The following is a 25,131-nucleotide window of genomic DNA, read 5'->3' as shown; positions in this document are numbered from 1 at the left end:
GCGCATACGTCGCAATAGACGTCTCTGCATCTCTGCAATATGACTTGAATTGAAAACAAAGCCTCTCTCGTACCAACAGATTTTATGAACCCAAACTCTGAGTAATCTTACCCGAATAGTGAGAAATCTTCCTCAAATATTCCTCATGTAGATGTCTTGGACGTAAACTAGCTCGCATCCTTGGTAAATACTACACGTGCATCCTAGCTAACGCTAAATAAGCTAGAGAGATTGGCTGCCAGATAAAATCTTTGATCTCTTTGCTACTACATATGGAGAACATTTTCACAATTGAAAAACAATGGTCCTTCTCAGGAACACCTGACCAAAAATCTCGGTGGAAAAATTTGTATTTTCCAAATTAACATCGAAGGACTTTAAAGCCTAATTATAAACTTAAAGAATAAGTATAAACCTGCAGACCGCTGGAGATTCCTTTTATTTTGGTAATTTGTGTGATTTTGGTATTCAAATTTCGTTCAGCAATGCAGTGATGGTGGAAGCCAAATTATTTACAGTGTATAAAAAAATTATTAAAAGCTCATAAGTTCACCTTATCCCCTTTATCATAAATGGACTGTTCAATTTGCTATGAAATTAAAATATAGTCGGTTCGCTAAACTCGATACAACTTGCTAGTGATTTTAGTAGGTAATTCTTTTGTTTTTTGCGAATTTTGCCAAAATTGGCAAATCCTTAGGCTTTGACTGTTCAATTATTTGTTTTTTTATCGTCAAATGTTCTTCAAACTCGACTAAACGATGGTAGTTGCTAGGCTTATTATATGTAGCAATCCATACTTTAATGCCTTTAAAAGTTTGTTTATTTCTGAACCGCAATATCACATCCATGGCCTCAAAGGGTTGGCCAAAATCCGGAACAGTTAGAGATATTCTGGAGAGGACTAAGCCCTAAGCAGCATGTCAACTAGCCCATGTATGTCAGCAGAGCGTTACTTTTTGCCAATTGAATGCTCGTAATAATCATAAAATTTATTGCTTTTTTTATTGAAGATTTTTCGAAAGTTTTTGCATCATTAAGTAGTGTTCCTTTTTTATTTTGTAGAATGTATTCCAAAAGTCCAACTCACCGCTCTATATTAAGAGAATAACAGTACTAATTATTATTATTGCACATAAAAGTTATTATAAAACATTACACATTAGACATTCGACTTACATAAACTTATCGATTATAAAATCAGTAACCACAATTTTATGTTCTTTTTTTTTTACTTTACATGATGGGAATTTAAAAGTTCAGTCTCAATTATTATACAAATTTTCAACGAAAACATTTCGTTTATAAATTCGCAAAAGTGTGTGTGTTATTGCGTTGCCACTCCTGCAATACTCAGATCAGATTTATCGATGGATTCTTATGTAGTTTTTTCTTCTGAATCCAAATGTGAAAACGGCATTTCGATATTTCCAACCTTCTTCGCGATAATCGACCTCAAAATTTAAAATGTGACGTCACAATAGTTTTATCTTCTGCCGACACACTACACGTCCAGCTGAAATCGTTGCTAGAAAGTAGGCTAGTTTTTTAATCTTGATTTTTTAAGCAAAGCATAGGTTATTATATTTACATTTGAGTTTGACACTTCGTGAATGTCAAACTGAATTTTAAATTAAGGTGAAACAGTAGCGATCAACAGGTAGCGAAAACGCGTTCCAAGATTGCGGCTGTAATTTTGAATATCTTTTCGAGATATTTGGCACACGTATTCGTAATATAATAAAGAATGGCGGTACAGAGCCCAATTTGAAAAATATATTAATATGTGGAAATTACTCTGTAATTAAATACAATATTAAAAAAACGAGCCTGTACCGCCACCAAAAAGAACAAAAAAATACACTTTCTTCAAATAAACTTTTTTATCCGATGCCTAGATTTTGTGTCATTTTGGAACTACTAATGAAATAAATTTTAGTAGTTCCAAAATGACACAAGATCTAGGCATCGGATAAAAAAGTTTATTTGCAGAAAGTGTATTTTTTTGTTCTTCTTAATGGCGGTACAGGCTCGTTTTTTTAATATTGTATTTAATTATAGAGTAATTTCCACATATTATTAATATATTTTTTAAATTGGGCTCTGTACCGCCATTCTTTATTATATTACGAATACGTGTGCCAAATATCTCGAAAAAATATTCAAAATTACAGCCGCAATCTTGGAACGCGTTTTCGCTACCTGTTGATCGCTACTGTTTCCTCTTAAGTATTAATAAAACATCAATAACATTTGATAGTGAATTTAATTATTTTATAAAATAAATAAGATGTTCAAAAATTCAATTTGAGTATATTTTAAAAGCTTTAATTTATTAACAGCTTTAAAAAGGTTTATACGAGTATACACCTTTATGATAAATGGACTGTTCCATTTGCTATGAAATTAAAATATAGTCGGTTCGCTAAACTCGACACAACTGGCTAGTGATTTTAGTAGGTAATTCTTTTGTTTTTTGCGAATTTTGCCAAAATTGCGAATTTCAGATAATGTCAGAAAACAGAAATAAATGATTATTGAACAAATGAACATTACTATTCACTTAAATGCAATGATTATTTGTACAATAAACTTTTATTTCTGTTTTATAATAGCAGTAGAAGATATTTTGAATTAAATAAATTACATGCATTCTTCATTTTGTGTCAATTAATTTAATCTAAAAATATTTTTTGACACCCTGTATAAATAATTATCTTAATGTTTGTATTACTGAATAGAGAATTGAACAACCTTTCAAATGAGCTAGCACACGACCCCTATTCTCATTTAAGAAAATAGTCGATTGCGTCATAACGCCCAGATGGATGACGTCACTAGTATGATATATATGTCAAAAAATCATAATTTAAAAATTGAATAACTTTTGTATTTTACATTTTTTTCTAATTCTGTAAATAAAGCAGTTTACGGGGGGTCAAACTATAGTGAATAACCCTGTACATAAGATAGGAAGATAAAAAATATTTTGTAAAAAGGAACTCCATAAATCTTTCTCCGGGTATTAAAGTCTCTTATCTTATAGATAATAAATGACAGGTTCCCACAACTTCCACCGACCCACCCCAAAATAAGGGTCATTCTCATGCTGTGTTAATCATTTTTCAATAGTGATAATATAATTCATACTAATACATTTTATGAAGAATGGCAGTTTTATGGACTTCAAAAATGTGATTTCCATAAATTTTAATCAAAATTTACGCCCGAATTAATCAAAATTTACAGTTGACGCAATGATATAAAATTATTATAATTTGGAGACAAACCTATTCATGTAAATTTTATTGTATTTGAGTGATATTAAATTTTCCGCGGTGCGGTAAACCCCCATAAAATTTTTATGGGGTGTACAAATATCCCTGTAATTTTTTGTTAAGATGATCCTGCCATAAGAATGCCACATGTCCATTTTTAAAAAAAATCTCTAATAGTTTTCGATATATTGGAAAAAATCGATTTTATTTTGTAATTTAAAATTTTTGTCTGTAACTTTGACAGTAACAGTAAAGTCTGTAACTGTTTTTATGTGCACATTTGTACTAAGGTAAGTTAGGTTCAATCGAACTATTCTTGGTCCCAGAATATGTGAATTAATTTATGACCTGCCTTTTTGTTACACCCTGTATAATAAACACAAATTCTCATATAATATTATAAAAGAAACAATATGAACACCTGGTTATTTCATGAATACCAATATTCTTTTAACTTAAAGTAACCAACTGAAAGTAACATAAGTGATTTTTTTCCAGCAACTTTAGTTATTTCTCTATGATTTTCACAATGACATTATTTTTATATTATAAATTATGACGCAATTGTGACGAATCCCCCGTACCAAAAAAAACTTTATGAGTAGCAAGCAGAAAATTTGTTAATTGCTTAACGGCGTCTAGTCGGACAAACTTTGATGTACGGGAACACTGGAACAGGGGAAGTTTTAATAATTGTGGTACAGGTTACAGGTTTCGAACGTCAGACTACGAAAACGTCCCATGTTTTTTGTCAGAGAGAACTTCCAATTGATTTGTTACCCTTTCATTAAACTCTCATGCATAAATCAGACTGCTGTACCGCCAATATAATTCCTGTCATTTGACATGTTATACCTGTCGGACTTTAAAATGCCCAACATATTTGTCAGTCAAACATTTTTTCATATATTATATAAAGTTTGCTATTGAATAAACTTAAAAAAAACCTGCTAGTTTTTACAATCATAAACTTGTCAGGATTACACGGTCTACAATTAAAACTTCCCCTGTTCCAGTGTTCCCATACATCAAAGTTTGTCCGACTAGACACCGTTAAGCTATTAACAAATTTTGAGCTTGCTATTAATCAACTTTTTTTGGTACGCGGAATCCAGGCCTATAACTTGGTTGACGGAAATTCCTCAATTAATTGTCTATTCTAGAACTTGATACATTGCAAAACGTTCTGCAGAATATATGGAGCAATGCTAATCAAGATTAGGAATTCTTGGTAATATTTATTATTTAATTCTTTACCTTTTTTATTGATTTTTAGGCACCTTTGCCAGTTGAACCATGGGAAGGAATAAAAGAAGTTATCACAGAAGATAAAATTGCATTCCAGAAGAATTTTCTTCTGAATACATACTTTGGAAAGGAAGATTGTTTGTCTCTTCATGTATTTACACGGAAAGTAAGTGCTCATTTTCTCGTTGCTATATTATTAACTGAAAGTTAATTTGTATATATTATGAGCGGTTTTGTTATAGCTTTGGCTGTGTCGCATCCGTGTCTTCAGGTTTTCTTAATCTCATAATCATCTGAGTCTATATTGATTTGCCGCTTTAAAATCGCATCGATTATTTTAGTATTCTACTCTTTTTCTCTTATTCTCTTTCTTTTTTCCAGATCATCTGTGGCAACGTGTTTGTATTCATCTTTTTCATATGCCCGTATACTGTATACTAAAGTAGTTGTTTTTTCTCTATCGCAAACAAATCTCTATCTATAACAAATAAACGAAATATACGGGGTGCGCCAAACCTCTGGTTTTCTTTGATTACGGCTGAACTATGGGATATCCAAAAATATGTTTATAACAAAACTAAAATGCGTCAAAGACGTCTATAATTTAAAATTATTTTCGATTATACAAGGTGAGTCAGAACGACGGTATGAACCAAAGTTTTGTTTTTTTAAATATAACACCCTATATATTAAATCATTTTAAGAATATACCTTTTTAAAAACATGAAGAGTTTGTATAAGGTCTTATAGGTCTAAAGTTAATAATTTTCGAAATATTTACAGCTTTATTGAGAAAAATGGTAATATTTATAGGGCTGTGGATTATGTTACGAAGGTAACGAAAATTTAAGTAACATGTCAAAGTGTTTCTAGTATAGTGTCATTTCTAAATAATTTAATATCTTTTAAATATAGGCATAACACAAATAGAACACCCTTTGTAACACCCTAGCTAGTAGGGATGGCGCGGCGGTTGTTGACAAAACACCGGTTTTCGGTTATATCGTTTATTTTTACTTACGGTTTAACCTGGCGGTTTTAACCGGTGAAAAAAACCGGTTATTCTAAAAACCGATGTTCGGTTTTTTTAGTCATAGCCAATACTTAATAGGATTATATTGGGCTTTTTCTCATTTACGCCCGGTGGACCAAAAACTCCAATTTTTTCTCTGAATTCAGAATTTTTTCCACTTATCCGGTTTTTCAACGGTTACTACTTTAAAAAGAAAAAAACGGTTATAATCGGGACAAAAAAAACAACCGAAAAAACCGACTATTGCAGAGGAAAGAAACCGGTTTTAGGTTATAACCGTTAGGTTTTTCCCATCCCTACTAGCTAGCACCCTAGTATTACATTTTCTAGTGAATGTTACAAACTTGTATGTACCTAGCTTGTTTCGTTTTGCAGATATTTAAAAATGAACTATAGATTTTACGTTTTTGCGAATATTTTAATAAAACAATTTTTTGCAAAAAAAAGATTATAATATGGTTTTAGAAACATACATTAAAATATCAAAGATGAAAATATAAACGTGAGTAAAGATTAAAATAAAACGTATTCTAGTACAACTTAACTGAATTTAATAACTTTAAATTATGTTACACACAATATTTTACGATGCTAATAAATGTAATTACTATGCATAAATTAATTATTAAATTAAATAAACAACCAATTTTAAAATCTACCATAGTAATTTTTCTATCCCAACGACTTTTCTGTACCAAATTAATTGTGAAATAAATTATATTTATTAGTAAGATCAGTTAAACTTATAATTTAGGTATCTTTTTTAATAATATTATAAAATATGCTTCAAAACAAATAAATGTTAAATGTATCGTTAAACGTACAAAATATCTGGCAAATTATTTATTAAAATCTACTCGTGTCAGTCGATTAAAATCAGTATCTACTCGTGTCACAAAAAGCGGGTAATACTTTTGTAGTTGAAATTTTTGTAATTTTTTTTATATTTTAAATATGAATTTTTCAACGGAAGAATTGGTGGATGTGCCATTTCTTTTGGGCGAAATCCTTAGAAATTATTAATAGCTTTTGTGACACGAATACATCTATTTACTTCATAATATAATATATAGTTCTATAACGTTCATTTGTTTCAAAGCATAATATTTAGGTAAATTAAAAAGTTATTAACTACTGATCTTACTCGTAAATACAATTCAACTAACAATTAACTTGTACATGAAACACATAGACCTGGATCCCGCGTACCAAAAAAAGTTGATTAATAGCAAGCTGAAAATTTGTCAATAGCTTAACAGTGTCTAGTCGGACAAACTTTGATGTATGGGAACACTGTAACAGGGGAAGTTCTAATTTTGGAACAGGTTAAAAATTTGTAAAGTCAGACTACGAAAACGTTCCATGTATTTTGTCGGGCAGAACTTCAGATTGATTTGTTACCATTTCATTAAACTCTCATGCAAAAATTAGACTGGTTTTTATCACCAACTGGGCATTTTAATGAGTGGAACACGAAGAACATGTCAAATGACAGGAATCATGTTGGTTAGTAATAACAGTCTGATTTTTGCATGAGAGTTTAATGGAAGGTAACAAATCAATTGGATGTTCTGTCCGACAAAATACATGGGACGTTTTCGTAGTCTGACGTTTCAAATTTTTAACCTGTTCCACAATTAAAACTTCACCTCTTCCAGTGTTCCCGTACATTAAGGTTTGTCCGACTAGACACCGTTAAGGTCTTAAAAAATTTTCAGCTTGCTATTAATCAACTTTTTTTTGGTACGCGGGATCCAGGCCTAACACCTTAAGTCTAATAACTTAAATATTAAAAAATATTCCCATTTCCTTAAAAATCGTGACAGAACAAATCGATTCAGCAGATTTTATGGGATTGCGATTCGATAGTCACCTGACCTGGACTGATCATAATATTAAAAAAATTGCCTTATCCAAGCATCAAAAACATTTCGGAAGAACTATTGTGGATATAAATATATCTTATAAAATAATGTAATTATCTTGTACTTATCTTAAAAATATTTTTTTTTTATTAAACACAAGCTGTGTTTAGACTACTGAAATCTGGTCATCAGTTGACCAATTATCAGTTCTTCTTTAACTTATATTACTAAATGATACATAATCTAAGATCTTAACCCTATGGTGCCCTCTTATTTTTTTTTAACAAGTATGAAATTTTAAAACTAAAACTAACACACAATACAACACTATGCTCTGCTTTTACACTAACACTTTACACTAACTCAAATGGTTTTCTTCGTTTGAGTCTTCTTTCTAGCCCAGTATTATCGAGGAGCTGGATGGCCTCGATGTTTACATGACTATGGAGCCGTTGTTCGTGACTACCTGCCATCTTCTTGATAACTTTGTCTACATCTTCCATCTCAAGATCCTTGTGGAGGTCGACATTTCGGATATACCAAGGAGCATCAACGATGTTCCGTAATACTTTATTCTGGAATCTCTGGATAATCTGAATATTACTTGAATTGGCACAGCCCCAGAGTTGGCAACCATACATCCATACTGGTCTAAGTATTTGTTTGTATAAAAGTATTTTATTATATGTGAACAATGCAGAGTTTCTTCCCATCAGCCAATACATTTTTTTGTAACGGATACCTAATTCTTCCCTTTTCTTTTTAATGTGGACTTTCCAGCGAAGCCTTGCATCAAGTGTGATACCTAAATATTTTGCAGAAGATGCATATGGTATTTGGGCATCATTTATTCTAATTGGAATGTTTTCGATTTTTTTACTTGTAAAATTGACATGAATAGATTTAGATTCATTTAATTTGATTTTCCATTTTTTAGTCCAGTTGTGTATTTTATTGATTGCCAACTGTAATTTTTCTGCTGCTTCTTCGCTAGTATCACCTACTGCTAAGATAGCGGTGTCATCTGCAAATGTGGCTATATTATCATTTTCCATTTCAGGTATATCGTATGTGTATAACAGGTAGAGAACAGGACCTAATACGCTTCCTTGAGGGACTCCTGCTCTGATTTTTTTAGATCAGTGTACACGTCTTCTTGCTTAATTCTGAAATATCTGTCAGATATATATGATTGTAAAATTTCTGAATATTGTTTAGGCATAAGAATTTTGAGTTTGTAGACTAAACCTTCATGCCAAACTTTGTCGAAGGCCTTAGCTACGTCTAAAAAGATTGTAGAACAGACTTTCTTTTCTTCTAATGATTTCTCAATTATGTTAGTCATTGTGTGTACCTGATCAATCGTAGAATGTTTATTTCTGAAGCCAAATTGGTGGTTTGAAATCATTTTTTTCTCTTCTATTATTGGTTTTATTCTTTTTAGCAGAAGTTTCACAAAAAGCTTCGACATCACTGGTAAAAGTGATAATGGTCTATATGAAGACACTTCATTTGGTGATTTTCCTGGTTTTGGTATCATTATAACCTCAGCTATTTTCCATAAATTTGGAATATATGTTGGTCTAATTCTCTCCTCTGTCTGATTAGGATCTATCGATATTTGATCATTATCTTGGTCATCATGCGGTTTAAATGTATTTTCTAAATATGTGGCAAATCTCTCTGCCTTTTGCTCATTACTTCTAGCCCAGCTACCATCTTCTAGTTTAATGGGTGGAAAATGGGTTACTGGTCTTTTTAGCCTTTTTGTAGCTTTCCATAGAGAGTACTCTGTGCTACTATTATCCGTCAACTCTCTCAGGTAATAACTGATTGACTCATTTTTTTATATTTTGAATCTCTCTTTTAAGTTTTTGACTAGCATTGTTTAAATTTGTTTTATCTTGGGGTGCTCTGGTTTGTTGCCACTTCCTTCTAAGTTTTCTCTTCTCTTTAATTAACTTTTTAATTTCTTTCGGATAGTTGTTTCCTTTGACATTTGATCTTATAGTAGGAGTACTTTCCCATGCTGATTTTTGGTATATTTTGTACAAGCAACTCAACTTCCTCATCTAGTTGTTCAGGTTTTTTTAATGGTACTGCTAGTTCAATTCTATCTTCAAGGATTGATCTAAAACTTTCCCAGTCTGTTAGTTTATTTGTTAGTATTGGGTTACAATCCTTTCTGATAATCGTGTCACTCACAGTGAGTATTATGGGTGAATGATCTGAATTCATATCCCAACCTTCATTAATATCTACATAGTGGGATGAATTACTTTTAATAACAAAGAAATCAATTAAGTCCGGTATTTTGTTTGTATCTGTTGGCCAATAAGTCGGTCTACCTGTTGATATTACTTCACATTTCTGTTCTTTTATGGCTGCCAGTAACTCTTTTCCTTTAGTTGTTGTTAATCTTGATCCCCATTGGGTGTGCTTTGCATTAAAGTCACCTCCAATGATATATCTTTTTCGCAAACTTTTCAAGTATTCTACATACTGTTCTTTTTTAATGGAATGCCTAGGGGGCTATAAATTGAGCTTACATTAACTTCGCAATTAGTTTTGAGTTTGACACATACCGTAGTTGCTTGTATGTGTTCTGTTTCATATTTTAGCTCCTCATAATGTTCAATGTTATCTTTTATTATTAGTGCGCTGCCTCCTTTGGCTGCATTGTCAGGATGGGTAGTGTGGTATACCCTGTATCCTCTAAGCTTTATAAAAGATTGTTTCGTGAAATGTGTTTCAGCTATGAGACATAAATCAACTTCTTCTGTATCTAGGACAGTTTGCAGTTCATTTTTATGTTGCAGAAGCCCATTGGCATTCCATTCCATGATTCGTAGTTGCTTAGCCATTTCGAATTTTCGGTATAGCTCCTTTAGCGCTATGTTCCAATCTAGTAACGCGTATATCTATTTGTGTTATTTTGTCATCTATCTTGATGAGTTTTTCTAATATTATTTTCAATGAATTCTCGGTTTCCAATTCTTGGTCCGTTTGTTTTACATTATTAACTACATCTCTGTATTTTCTATTTGCAGTGACGTTTTGTGCTTTTGGATTTTCCTTCTCATTGACCCTTTGTGGTGGTTTTGGTAGACTGGCCTTATTTGTTCTCTGATTTCTCAGCTTTTGTATTTTTTTGGCTACATAACATCCTCGGTAGCTTGCAGGATGATTTTCACCACAATGGATACACTTTGGTTCCTCTTTTAGTGGTTTCTGACAATCTTTGGTAAGGTGCTTACCGATGCATTTAACACATCTTGGTTCCTTATTACAATATTTCCAGGTATGACGATAGGCCTGGCATCTTTTGCACTGTGGTACCAGCTTCAAGCTCCTTAGTGGTACAATTTCTACTCTCATGCTCAAAATGTCAGTTATTCCAAAGATTTTGTTTATATCTTCATCTTGTCTGAACGTCAGGATGAACATATCAAGAGGTTTTTTAGTTCTCCACTTCAATTTCTTATCAGCTTGTATAGCTTTATATCCTCTTCTTTATAGCTCCTTTACTATGTCATTAGGCTGATAGGAATGATGTAGTTTCTTAACCATTACTCTGATTGGTCTTTCTTGTTTATTTGCATATGATTTTTATGACTTCACTGTTTATTATTTTCATGGTGAATTTAATACTAGCATCGACTAGAGTCTTACTTAAGTTGGCAGCATCTTCGAAACCTTCTACTACAACCGGCGGTGGCAGTTTTGGCTTGTGAATTTGCTTTACAGCTGTTGCTTTCTCTGGAGAGGGAGGAGATAATGAAGTATCCATTTTGCGTTTTTTGGTCCTCCTGTTCTCTTGTCTTATCCACTCCGTTTCGTTGGCTAAATCTTCTTCATCGGTAAAATATTCAGATTTGTCTGTTTTGGTTTTTGTTTTATCGGCGCTTGCTGTTGACCCTATATCTTGTTGGGTATTCTCAAGCTTTGCTAATCTTTGCTCCATTGTGATAATTATTTGATTTAGGCGCTGATTATCTATATTAAGTTTTTGAACATTATTTTCTGATTGAACCCATGCATTATATAATGCTTGTTCATTTTGCGAACGTTGTGCATTTTCTGAAAATAAAACGTTCTTTTCCTGGACTAATATTGCCTCAGTTGGCGTCTCAGTTGGTTTAAAATAATAATTGTTCCTTTATTTTTAATAAAAATAAAAGTAAAAACTTACTTATTAATCGACTTTTGGTTTCTGGTTTCGTGATAATATAACGACCATTTAATTGGATCGTCGGACATCACTCACGATAAATAATATTCTTAATAATATACTAATTTAACTACTCGTTGATAAGAACGTCTCGGATACAACCTTACCGTTCGGAAGTCTATTTGTTACTATCTTAAAAATATAAATGTATTTTATAAAATAATGTCTTCTTCTTCTTCTTCTTCCTTTGTTATGTAGGCTTTAAAGCCTGTTTCTTATTAAATATTAGCCTCCTAAATTGTTTAAGTTATCGCACCATATTTTCTTGGTCTGCCAGTACTTCTTCGTCCATTTGGTAACTTATCTCCTGCTATTCGTACTATCTTATCCTCTGCCATTTTACTAATGTGTTCGTTCCACTCCTGTTTCCGTTTTGTCACCAATCCTTTTATGTCTCCTACATTGCATTGTCTTCTTATGTTTTCGCTTCTCTCCCTATCCAACAGACTTTTCCCTGATATTCGTAGGAGTATTTTTATCTCTGTTTCTTGTAGTCGTCTCGTTTTAGATGTGTCAGGTCTTATCTCCGCCGTGTATGTCAATAAAGGTCTAATTGCTGCTCTATAGATTTTTGCTTTTGTGTCTTGTCTTATGTGTTTGTTCTTCCAGATTGTGTCATTAAGAGATCTCTCCGCTTTACTTGCGTTTAAGCTTTGTTGTCGTACTTCCCCTTCATCATTTCCGTAACTGGTTATATCTATTCCCAGATATCTAAACATTGCTGCCTGCTTCATTATTTTCCCATTAATTTCGATTTTACATCGTAGTGGGTATTTAGATGTTGTCATACATTTGGATTTTTTCTGCTAATATTATCGTATATTGTATTTCTTGGGTGTTGTATTGAATATGTGTGTTAGTTAATCTTTGGAGATCGTCTTCTGTCTCAGCGATTAATGTGGCGTCGTCTGCATAACATAATATTTGGATTTCTTTATTTCCCATTCTGTAGCCATGACCTTTACGTACTGCTTCGATTATTTCGTCCATTATTATATTATTAAAGAGCAGTTGGCTTAACAAGTCACCTTGTCTGACTCCGCTTTGTACTGGTATAAACTGCGTTAGTTTTCCATTTATCTTTGCCTGTATTCGATTATGAAAGTAGATGTTTTCGATGGTTTTTATAATATTGATTGGTGTGTTTCTTCTATACAGTAAATGTAAGACGTCTTCAATTTCGATGCGATCGAAAGTCTTTGTCAGGTCTATAAAATATAGATATGCTGGTTTATTGTACTCAATGGCCATTATTGTGATTTGTCTCAGTACAAAGACGGCGTCTACGCTTCCGGATCTGAATCCTTGTTGTTCATGTCTGATAAAGTTGTTAGTTTATTAATTTTGTTGGTAGTAAAATGTTGATAAAATAATATAATAATTATAAATATCAATCTTTCATGGGTGATGCGGGTTTATGTAAATAAAAAAACTTCATTTGTAATCCATTTAATAACCTATCTTAGCCTAAATCTATGATATTTAGTTACTATTATTTTTTCAGCTTCCCAGTGAAGAAACCAAATTGAAACCTGTGATGGTCTTTATTCATGGGGGAGGTTTTGTAGCAGGATCTCACGAAACTAAAATACTCGGTCCAGAATATCTTATGACTCAAGATATAGTTCTGGTCACTATCGCTTATCGAGTTGGTCTATTAGGTTTTCTTAGTTTAAAAGACGAATCACTGGACGTTCCTGGAAATGCAGGTCTAAAAGATCAAGTACTAGCTTTAAAGTGGGTCCAAAGAAATATTAGAAAGTTCAATGGAGATCCCAATAACGTTACCATATTCGGAGAAAGTGCAGGAGCAACTTCTGTTGAATATTTACTCTTATCTCCTTCAGCGAAAGGCTTGTTTCATAAAGCCATAATGCAGAGTGGGTCAACATTAAATCCGTGGTGTCTAACAAACTTCCCAGTAACTGAGTTTGCCAAGTTTCATGGAAAATCCACTATGTCTGAAAAGGAACTTTTGAAAAGTTTGAGAGATATACCTGTCAAAGAGGTTTACGACCAACAAAATAGTTTTCTTAAGGTAACTACTTAATATTGTTCTGAAGAAGCTATTTCCTTGTGGCATCTTATGCAATTTACCATTTTATTTTGTAATTTTGATAACGATATCCGAAGTGGATGTCGAAAGGTCAAATAAATTTAATTTCAAACCTAAATTGTGACTTGTTTCCCAAATAAAATAGTAAATTTCATAAGTACTTAACCTTCGAGTGGTAACGTAAGGACCCTGACGCCGACGTAATGGATTTTCGCGGTAAAACTCAAATGCGCATATTTTTTGTCCGCGCGGCCAGGTAGCTTTCAAATCCTCATCACACTATTCAGTCTTGAAAAATCTGTGGCCAAGTGTTGATAGTTCATATGTTATTTGACCTGACGTTGTGAGAGACCGAGGTTACCATTTGTGTTATACTTAACGGTAAGTTTTTGTCGTTTTTGGTCCATAGTCAGTTTAAATAATAGATATTAATTTTAGGAGTTGTATGTGAATATTGATTACGAAAGAAAACAAGTCAGGTTGCAACAACTTTTTGGCGAAATTGTTGCTAATTCCGAACCAGAACCGAACAGTGCGGTGCAGTGGAGTGTATAAGAAAATGAGGAAACAAACGGACAATAATTTCAGTTTGTGTTGGACATTTGTTGAATAATTTTATTTTTTTTTGTGACACTTAAACCCTTGTCGATATGATTGTTGATATTTTGTATTCAAAAACTTGACAAGTTTTTGTAAATTGTTTATCAATTATGTTAGTATCTAAAAGAACCCAATTTTTTTAATGTGCGTTTTTTCCCGAATATAAATAAATATTGATCATTTATTACTGTATTGTTATTTAAATATAGTTATATTAAACATTTAGTCATACCAAAATATTAACAGAAAATCACAACCTAAGATATTCATTATTAAAAAAGTCGGTGTTGCAGACCGACGTTACCAACTATGTTACAAGAATTCACGTTACCGGCGGAAGGTTAATGTAATTTTGCTAAACAAACTTTACACTAGAAATTGTATGGACAAGCTTTGCTCAATTGAGCGGGTTATAAGTAAAAGGGTTTAAGTGCACTTTTCTAAAAATATGCTCGAAATACACATTCGCTTACTTAAATGGTATTATAACTTGGTGGTAAAAGGATGCAAGCATATTTCGCCCAACAGTCATCTTCTATCGCCATACATTTAACTTACTACAACTCTGTTCCATTTTTTAACATTCTTTCTAAAATTTTTATATCGTATATTTCTCACCTTTCTGAAGACAAAGGGATTTGTTTCAAGCTTTCGTTCTTATTCTAATAAAATCTATGAATTTTTTAAAATAAAAGGTGCAGATTTGTGAATTTCAAAGTTAAATCGGAAAAATTTGAGTGACAAAATGTGAAATTTAGATTCTTAACCTTCCGATGACCAACCTTTTTTTGTTACACGGATGACCAAAGGGGGTAAAAAGTGACCCCAGGTCAAAAATGACCTGGGATGAATGTTTTCAGCATTTAAATCTTCATCTAACAATACATCCTCGTTTTCTGATACTATTTCATTTTCTATATCATCACAAAAATCGCTAGCAGTAACAATTTCCTGTAACTCAGCCTCAGTAAGATATTTGCGGGCCATGTCTTATATGTACAAAAAATATTAAGAAACTATAATAATATACGCCAGGAAATAATAAAAATGACTAACTGTAGCAGACAGGAATGTCATGATTCGTATGGTACGTTTAGCAGTAAATGGTTGACTTCAATGGTCAATACTTGTACTGGTACTTCAATAGTATAAAAGGCCCGGTTTCAGGTAAAATTTAAATATGTTTGAATGTTTGTTTTTCTATAATCGTATCAATTAAAATAGATTTAATTTATTTTAAAACTCATTTGAAAACATTAATTTCGGATAAATAATGCAAAGCAAAATATTTCACATCCGTTTTTTGTTTCTGGCGTCGTAATTATTGTAAATTTTGTGGATTCCTTGTTTTATTATAGGAGTACCGTCTAGTCAGTGTTAATTGTCAAAAGAACAACTCTGTCTAACTCGGTTGCTTATCGATCCGGGTGGGTCTTAACAATGGGCGAGGTCAGATAAATTTAATAATATTTACGATAGCACTAATTGAAGTCAACCATTTACTGCTAAACAAACCATACATAACAGGCACCACAGTCTAAAAATAGATTTTGATAACGCGCAGTGTAAAACTACTTGGAATTCCACATAATAGACGGTATTTTACTAAAAGTCGACTTCAGAATATATTTTTTATTCGTAAAATATAGAGAATTTCTTTATTTCAAAATATGAGGATATCTAGACTGATATGAAAGCCAAATAAAAAAATAATGACTTAAAAATGGAAAATACTTTTGAATTTATTAAATAAAAACCTACGCTGGGGTCCAAATTTACCCCCTTTGTCATCCGAAAGTTAATCACGTTTATGATAAAACATGAAGTACAAAGAAGTTTTCGAGAGATCTTCAGATAAAAATGTTTTATAAAAAAAAATGGTCTTTTAATTTTAAGGAAATCGTGATTTCATTTTTTCTATTTCTAGAGTAAAATTGCGATTTTGACAATGTTTCCCCACTTAAAATTCAAAATAAACTTTCTTTTTGTTTTCAGTACCATCAAAAACATAAAGTAAGACCAAAATGAGTCATTCACCACCCGTGGTCAGTATCTGGAGAAATAAGGGTTTTGTTGGGGGTGTATAACGTCGGTATTAAAAGTTGCACCATTGTTGTCTATAAAACATTTTGTTCTAAACCTTTCCAGAAAACTTCTTTGTACTCTATATTTTAACACAAATGTGATTAAAAAGCTAAATTTCATATTTTGTCACTAAACCTTTTTGATTCAACTTTGAAATTAAGTTGTAGTGGGTTAAACGCAAAAAAACGTGATTTATTTATTTTTTATTTTTAGGGTAAAATTCCGATTTTGACACTGTTCCTCCACATAAAATTCAAGATAAACTTCATTTTCATTTTCAGCACCAGCAAAAGTATAAAGTATGACCGAAATTAGCCTGTAATTTTGGCCACCACACCGTAATCAGTACCTGGTCATTTTGGGGGTGCGTGCCACTCGCCTAATATGATTCAGTCAATTTGTACTCTACGAGCTCCCTAGTGGGAAAGTTTTGGGGTAGTTCTGATTTCTTTCATATGGATTTTGGGCTGCTGACTCCAAATATGAGGTTTGCGGTCAAAATTTCTTGCCGAAACATTGAAAAAATCGAAATATTCAGCTTTTTTCCGCTTTTTTGCTCAAATCTCGAAAACTAATAACTTTTAGTAAATGGTCTGCTAACAGAAATTAAAGTACTTAAAATTATCTACAAATACCACTATTTACTTTTTTTTTTTCAGACGAACCGTTCGGTCTAAAGTGCAAGTTGAAAATTGCCAATTTTTAACGGTTTTGGCAAAACCCACTTTTTACATTCCAAAACTTTAGTTTTTGTTAGAATGCTGTCATGTGATAAATTTCTCCTAGTTTCCTGTACAAATAATAAATGTTAGTTAATAATATGAATATGGTATGTCTCTTCTCACAGCTTCCATGAATCCATTCCATCCTAAAATACCGAGAATGTCTCTGCTTTTCCCTTAGAGCCACAGAAGATCAGGCACGGATGGAGTCACAATTTCCGTTTGTTGTTAACATTCCCTTCGGATGATCTTGATTTCTGATAAACCTTGAGGTTTTGTCATTTCAAATGTATTAGTTGAACAGCTTTCTAACTTCCATAAACCTCAGGTGCGGGTAGAGTTTTTAGCCGAAGAATGGATTGGTTGGGAGCTATTGCATGTTTTGGTGCAATACAAAAATGCCATCCATGCCGTAAAAAGTGGGTATCCGTCGATTGCATGTACGTTAACCCTTTCTGTCCCAACGCTGCATATATAATATATGTTTTTGAGAAAGTGGGTCTGTATTCCCAGCCGCCGTATATATACGTTCAAGGTGTTATGGTCTCAATTTACCAAAGCCGAAAATATGCGTTGCTTATAAAATTTTAGACTCATTGGTGTCCCAATGCCGTAGAAATATGTCCGAAAATTTTAGATTATTGTTCCCAAAGCCTCAAAATATTGGCAACTAAGACAGCTCATGCGGACCCATTGCCGTATATATTTGTTCACATATTTTAGATATATGCTATATTGTAGCACTGATGGCAAAGCTTATAGGTAGCTGCTAGAAGGTGAAGCGTTTGTAGCCACAGAAAAGACCAGAAAAAAAAGAAGCGAATCGAGATACATGTGTGCAAGATGCGGAGTCGGCCTTTGCGTAGTGTCATGTTTTGAGGAGTACCACACAAAAGAAAACTTTTGATGTTAATTTACAATACATTATTTTTTTTAAGTTAGTTACATTTTTTCAAGTTGGTTTTGCTCTCTGATGAGTACTTTTGAAAAGAAAACTTTTAAGTTGGTTAAAAAAACTCGGTAAAAACATGTTTTGGTCATTTATTTGTTTATTTATATGCGACGTATATATAAGGCAATAGGACTCTAAGCATGAAAAACCTTTGTGATTGAGGGACCAACATGCAAATTAAGGCCTGGCATAGAAAGGGTTAAAATCAGCGTTTTCGTACACCTGTTGGGTAAAGCACGGCTGGTCAATTTTCTGCGGATCGCCTGCGATTGCTGACACTTCCAGATAAGCAACGCGCTTGCTCAAAGTCTTGTAACGGCAGTAAGGCCCAGATAGTTGGTCTCACCATTCCTTGCAGGGTTGGCCGTTTTCTTTACAAAAAGTACGGCTCAAGAAAATAGGTTGATGTAGTTTCTTCTTTGGGGTTTTTTTCATCCTATACAGAAGCTATTCGCCCGGAAGTGTCAGCATTCGCAGGCAATCCGCAGAAAATTGACCTGGTGTAGGATAACGCTGATTTTAACGTACACACAATCGACGAATACCACACTTTTCACGTCATATGTGGCATTTCTTGTATTGCACCAAAATATGCAGTAGCTCCTAAGCAATCCATTCCTCGGATAAAAAAGAAACCCGTGCCTGAGGTTTATGGAAGTCAGGGAGCTGTTCAACTAATTCATCTTAAAAGGACAAAACCTCAAGGTTTATCAGAAATCAAGATAACATATCTGAAAGAAATGTTAGCACCAACTAAAACTGTGACTCCATCCGTGACTGATCTTCTGTGGCTCTAAGGGAAAAGCAGAGACATTCCCGGCCTCTTAGGACGGAATGGACCCATGAAAGTTGTCACAAGAGACATACCATACTTATGAACTAACATTTATTATTTGTACAGAAAACTAGGAGAAATTTATCAAATGACAGCATTCTAATAAAAAATACAGTTTTGGAATGTAAAAAGTGGGTTTTGCCGAGACCGTCAAAAATTGGCAATTTTCAACTTGTACTTTAGACCGAACGGTTAGTCTGAAAAAAAAGTAGATAGTAATATTTGTAGATAATTTTAAGTACTTTAATTTCTGTTAACAGACCATTTACTAAAAGTTAATAGTTTTCGAGCTTTGAGCAAAAAACCGGAAAAAAGCTGAAATTTTTCGGTTTTTTCGCGATTTTTTCAATGTTCCGGCAAGAAATTTTGTCCGCAAACCTCATATTCGGATTCAGCAGCCCAAAATCCATATATAATGAAAGAAATCAGAACTACCCCAAAACTTTCCTAGTCAAAACACAATTTTATTGAATCAATACATTAAATAACACCGAAGACAGAATAGATTCTTTTCTCACTCATCTGTCTATGGAGATTGCCTCTGTCAACCTGTTATCCCTTTTAATGTTATATACCCGAGGTCACAGTGACCGGTAGAGGTGCGTCGCGTGTCACAGCTTGTCATTGGTTACAAATTAATTTTTGTTTAGTTTGCAGCTATTCTTAGCATCATAATAGGCAATTTAAAACTGCTTTTTGTACCTACAGATCATCCCAAACCCGTTTTTCAGTCACAGACTATCGAGTTCGCTCTAACGCATTACAGTTGGAAGTGACAGAAAAGAACTTACCTCTGTGATTATTATGCATTAACCCTTAAACGACCAAGGGTGGGTAAAAAATGTCCACCTAATGCGTATTCCCTTGTAACATATTTATTTACGTGTTTAAAATTTTTTCAAAAATTATTTATTGTTAAAAAGACAGCCCTTTATCGAATGTTAATTTGGTTCTACCGATATTTTTGAAAATAAAAGTAACATCTTGAGTTAAATATGGGTGTGTACAAAAAGTACACCCTTGGTAAAACTTGTTACTAAAGGTTTCTATATAATTTCTCGTTGGTAGGAAAATAATCCATATAATTATCGACGTATATTTACATAATCGACATAACTATCCGCCAATGAGGAGACTGAAAGGAAGAATGTGGAGAAAATCGACAAATCTGAATTACTGGCTTTTACTGGTATGTTAATTTTGATGTACATTGTAATTTTATTGTAGGGTTTGTAAATTGTTTATATTGATATTTTAGAAGATGCTGTGTTTATTAAGTATAAGATTCTTAAGTTTAATCCATTTCCAACAACTCTTAATAAATATATTAGCTATTTTCTAGGTGGACATTTTTTACCCACCCTTGGGCATACATGGAACCTAAAAAAGGTTGGGCGTTTAAGGGTTAAACTTAGAAAATGTTTCGGGTAATTATATAAAAAAAATCCTTTATACTTAAAGATGTATAATTGGTTGGCGATTACAATACTCTAAATAGATACTCAATCAATGATGCGAATAAAGATAATTTGTCACAAAAGAAATCGATCGTGTACAGTATTTTCACAAATCTTATTATGGTAAAATGACAATTGTAATTTCTAGGTTAGTATTTTTCAGCGACGTAAATATATAGTTATTTTCCTAACAAGTGCAGAAAGTCATTCTTTTCCGCACGCGACTGCCGTTTGCCGAACGACGCAAAGCGGGAGTTTTTAAAAAATTACCAAATCTTAATCAATTAATTTAATGAATATGAAAATACATACACAAATTAATTCTTTGACAAGGTTGTCAAAACCAAACTTTCAATATAATTAGTTAGCATGACGACGATCTTGGTTTCCATGACGATTATTCAAAAGGACTGTTATTGTCTACCGATTTGACTTTCGAATATTATGTCAAAATAATTTTATTTCATCGAATTTTAGCGTTAATTTCATTAAAACAGGAACACAATAAGATATATTTGAAATAAATTAGTAAATAATATCTAAATAATAGTTTATTGCATGTATGATAATTACTTTCAGGCATATTAACATATCTAAATTAACACGCGTGCGGAAAAGTAAAAACCGCGTGCGGAAAAGTAACACGCGTGCGGAAAAGTAACACGCGTGCGGAAAAGTGAAACTTTCTAAACTAAAATGCGTGAGCGAAAGTAGACATTTTTGTACGCTCGTAGAAAAAATATTTTATGTCATTGGTATATTCGGACATCGTATAGTGAAATTTGAATTTATATTTATTTATTTTTACGTTAAAATATTTTAAATATTAATATTTTGACAAATATTGGTATAAATATTGATGTTTACATAAATATAAATATAGATATTCTGACAACTGTCAGATTTAACTAAAATGTCATGTACCTAATGATTTGCGACATTCTTAAAATCCTATATGACGTCAAAATTAATGACGCACTGAAAAAAGGGTTTGGGATCATCTGTAGCTATTTTTACCAAGTTACACTGTATTAACTACACACTAAAATTGGACCTTTTTTAAAGTTACTTATCTTTTTTGTTATAGTCAAAGAAGTTATTTGCAGATTTCTGTTTAATATCTCCAGTGATAGAAAAACCCAACCCAACAGAATTTATAATAGAAAAACCTATCGACATAATCCAATCAGGAAAATACAACGATGTGCCTGTGATAATTGGTTACAACGACGGTGAAGGTCTTTTTGCAGATATCATGGTGGCACTTCAACTGGTTGATGCAAAAGTGATAGCAGATACACCCATCGAGCAGATGCTACCATACGAGACGAATTTTACAGATACACAGAAAGTCAATCGATTAGTTGAAAAGTTAAGAAATTTTTATCGTCCAAAAACTGATCCTATTGGACGAATTAATGTAAGTTTTTTGACTGAGAATAGAAGAATATAAAATAATCATTATTAAATAATAAAAGTTTTGCTTCTGGTATAGCAGCTCCGTGAAAAATGTTGGATTTGCAGGTTAGAGCAATTATAACTTTCAGAGACTTAATAAGAGTAATTCTTTAAGCATAATTACTCAAGTACACAATGTAAACAAGGACAAAAATAAATAATGTCAATTGTTAGTTAGTTAATCTCAATTGTCACCATATTGCTTTACTTTTAATAAAATACGTTGACATATTCTTTACTTTATTGTTTTAGCTCTTAACAGATGCCTACTTTGCTGCTGGAATAAAAATTTCTGCAAAAGTTCAAGCAAAGGTGTCAAAAAATCCTGTATATTTTTATAGATTTACTTTAGATGGAGGCCTTAACCTGATGAAGAAAATGGTTCACGATAAACGTCCAGGTAATGCGATTTTACTTTAAATAAAACTTTTCAAGATGTACCTACTTTAAACTTATTCCACTTTGGCAAAAAACAAAAAAATAATTTTTTATATTGTTAATTTTGTATTCAAATTCACATTGCGATTTTTTCCAATGATTTTTCTTTTCTATATTTATAGTTGTATTCGCTTACTCAACATCCTATATTTCTTAATGTTTTGGCTTTCCTTTCCTTGGGTAGATTTACTTCTGTGACTGTATTGGTCGTCGCTCTGAAAGGCAGGGTCTTTTGACATTGTTGTTACAAATGGTAACATTGCTCCTGTAGTGATCCTTTTCCAAGTTAAACTGCTCCTTCTTCTAACTTCGCTATACTGTACTGATGACGACTAATTAGTCAGAAACACGTGTCTGCATTTGCGTTCCTTCTACGTGTCTACATCTTTTTTATATTGTTAATTTTGTATTTACACTCACATTGCGAGTTTTTTGCCAATGATTTTTCTTTTCTATATTTATAGTTGTACTCGCTTACTCAACATCCTTTATATTGCCTGATTGAGAGCTTTATCGCCTAGACCTAGACAAATTTGAATTTGGTAATACACTCTCTTATGTTTGTTTTTTTTTACAATAACTCCGTTCATTTTAAAGATACCGTGTCCATCAAAAAACCATTTAATACTGGTGCAGCCGCTGTAGCAAAAAAAATAAAACGGGGGCTTAAAAAAATATTTTTTTCCCTTTTGGACCCATATGGGCCTATACTCCATTAATAGGGTTTTTCATAAATATATAGGTAAGGTTATTTCAACATCCCTACAGAAACTACCCCTATCCCTGAAAATAAGTTTGGCGAGCATGTTTTTACGATTTTCTCATTACCTATGCATTTTTTTTAAAAAAAACTTATACAGAATTAAAGAACACTATTTGCTCTACAAATAAGTTCGTATGCATTTTTTTCGTATGAGCAACCGTTACGGCACAGTAGCGCCATAAACCTCAGAAATGGTTTGGCTGGCTCTAGTTTTTGTTTTTTCTTTGTCACCTATTCATTTTGTTAAAAACGTACCTGGAAAGTTGGTGGAAAATAAAAGAACACATTGTCTGCTACACATTATGACTTATATTTTACTTTCTTTGTAGCCTAAAGCCACATTGGTGGCCTAAAGTCAAATTTTGTACATCTGCATTATTCATTTTCCTTTTTTTGGGGTGGTTTCGGGGTAAATATGAGGGTGCATTATACAAATTTGTAAATAACACTTGTATATGGGTAAAAACTGTAATTAAAAAATGGTCAATTACAGTTAAAAAAACATACACCAAATCAGCCACTCATTTGTAATTAATAGCCGCAGGGTTTCTTCTTGATTTCCATTACAGTTAGGGAAAAATATATTTTTTTTAAAAACACCTTTTCTAAAAACTTGTCAACTTTGGGGCGCCACCCCGGCAAACGGTAGGTGATAGAAATAATATGCTGTAGCGGAATAAATTGTAAAAAATATAGTCCTCTTCATATTTCTCTTAAGTGTTTTTTTTGCAAAAACCCACAGGAAGGGCTGCGTTTTGCAAAAACCACAAACTACCCCATTTAAAGAGATAAAAATGTGTTCCGAGGCGAAACCTTTTAAGAAAAAGTTAGTCTCACAATAAGCACCCCTTGATATACCAGAAAAAATAAAACCGGACTTGTGTCGAGTTTGCGAAGTTCAACCTCTGTTTCCTACACTACTTTGCTTTAATTAAATTAAACTTTAAATAAATGTTTATTGCAGGAGCATGTCATGCAGATGAACTGGGATATCTATTTAAAAATGCATTCGCAACAGATCTGAAGGACGAAGATAAAACTTCGATAAAACAATTGGTGACGATGTGGACTAACTTCGCCAAATTCTCTAACCCAACTCCACCAGGAAATAATCTGAATATTGAGTGGGAGCCGATACAGAATGATCAGTTTAATTTCTTAGATATTGGAAAACAATTAAAGATGGATGTTAATCCAGAACCGGACAGGATGAGCATTTGGGACGATATTTATCATTATATTAAAAGATAAATTTATCTTAAAAAATGTTCAGAAAAGTAATTTATATTGATAAATGATATAATATATTGAAAATTTATACCCCTAAACTCGACAAAATAAACGTTTGAAATTTTTTTCATTTTTTCACATTTTTCTAAATAGGACGGGCAGTCAAATGACAAATAATTTGGAAGGAGTTGTCAATAAGTTACACAACCTTTTTTTTTTAATCGGTGAATCATATACAGTATGTCCCTGTAAGTTGTATCCATATGGAAAACTTTTTTATTATTAATTTTACGAAAAAAAGTTATTCTTTATAAAAAGCTCTGCATGGTCCAAAACCTAAGATTTAACCATCAAATATCAAATCTTTTGAATATTATACGAGGTATGTCAAAAAGCTTGAATTTCACTCAAGAGTAAAGTAGCTTTATTTTTTACAATATTGAAAATTGCCATTATGAAAAGGTGTTTGGAATTAAAAACTACATTCTAGTATGCAATTACATCCTTCTAATTGAAATTTTTTTTTGAAATTCTACTCCTTTAGGCGCGATTGAGATTAAGGGTGAATTTATATTGATCTGCGCGCATGCGCACACCGACAGTTTGGTATTAGTCTTTATACGGGCTCTGATTGGGTGTTGAAATGATCTGTCAATAATTGTTCAATATGGAGGTTATCGGTAAACAAAAATGTTGTATAATATATTAGTTTTTATTGTTGTGAGGACAGAAATAAAATCAAATTTATAATTATAGTGACTTTTTAAATAGTTTTGAAAAGCCACAGGTACGTAATTCTAAATGTTTCAGTTGTATTCCAATAAAAATAATGTACTTACCTAGTACTTGCTATGCTATACCCCTAGTAGGCAATGCTTTA

The 25,131-nt window shown here is 32.6% G+C and overlaps 1 protein-coding gene across 1 annotated transcript in view; it reads left to right on the top strand.

The window, feature by feature from the left end:
• LOC114330898 (uncharacterized) overlaps positions 1-24,376 on the top strand; it is a 180,851-nt gene extending 156,475 nt beyond the window's left edge. The window contains exons 15-19 of the mRNA XM_050663392.1: positions 4,555-4,692; positions 13,160-13,693; positions 21,450-21,782; positions 22,073-22,220; positions 23,986-24,376. Coding sequence (XP_050519349.1) covers positions 4,555-4,692; positions 13,160-13,693; positions 21,450-21,782; positions 22,073-22,220; positions 23,986-24,272 — 1,440 coding nt within the window. The 3' untranslated portion in view covers positions 24,273-24,376. The remainder of the gene's footprint in view (positions 1-4,554; positions 4,693-13,159; positions 13,694-21,449; positions 21,783-22,072; positions 22,221-23,985) is intronic.
• Positions 24,377-25,131: the final 755 nt, after the last annotated feature.

The sequence above is a fragment of the Diabrotica virgifera genome, chromosome 1 (genome assembly GCF_917563875.1).
Source record: "Diabrotica virgifera virgifera chromosome 1, PGI_DIABVI_V3a".
In the NCBI taxonomy this organism is placed as follows: domain Eukaryota; kingdom Metazoa; phylum Arthropoda; class Insecta; order Coleoptera; family Chrysomelidae; genus Diabrotica; species Diabrotica virgifera.
The sequence above is the reverse complement of the archived record's forward strand: the minus strand, read 5'-3'. Positions and strand labels throughout refer to the sequence as shown.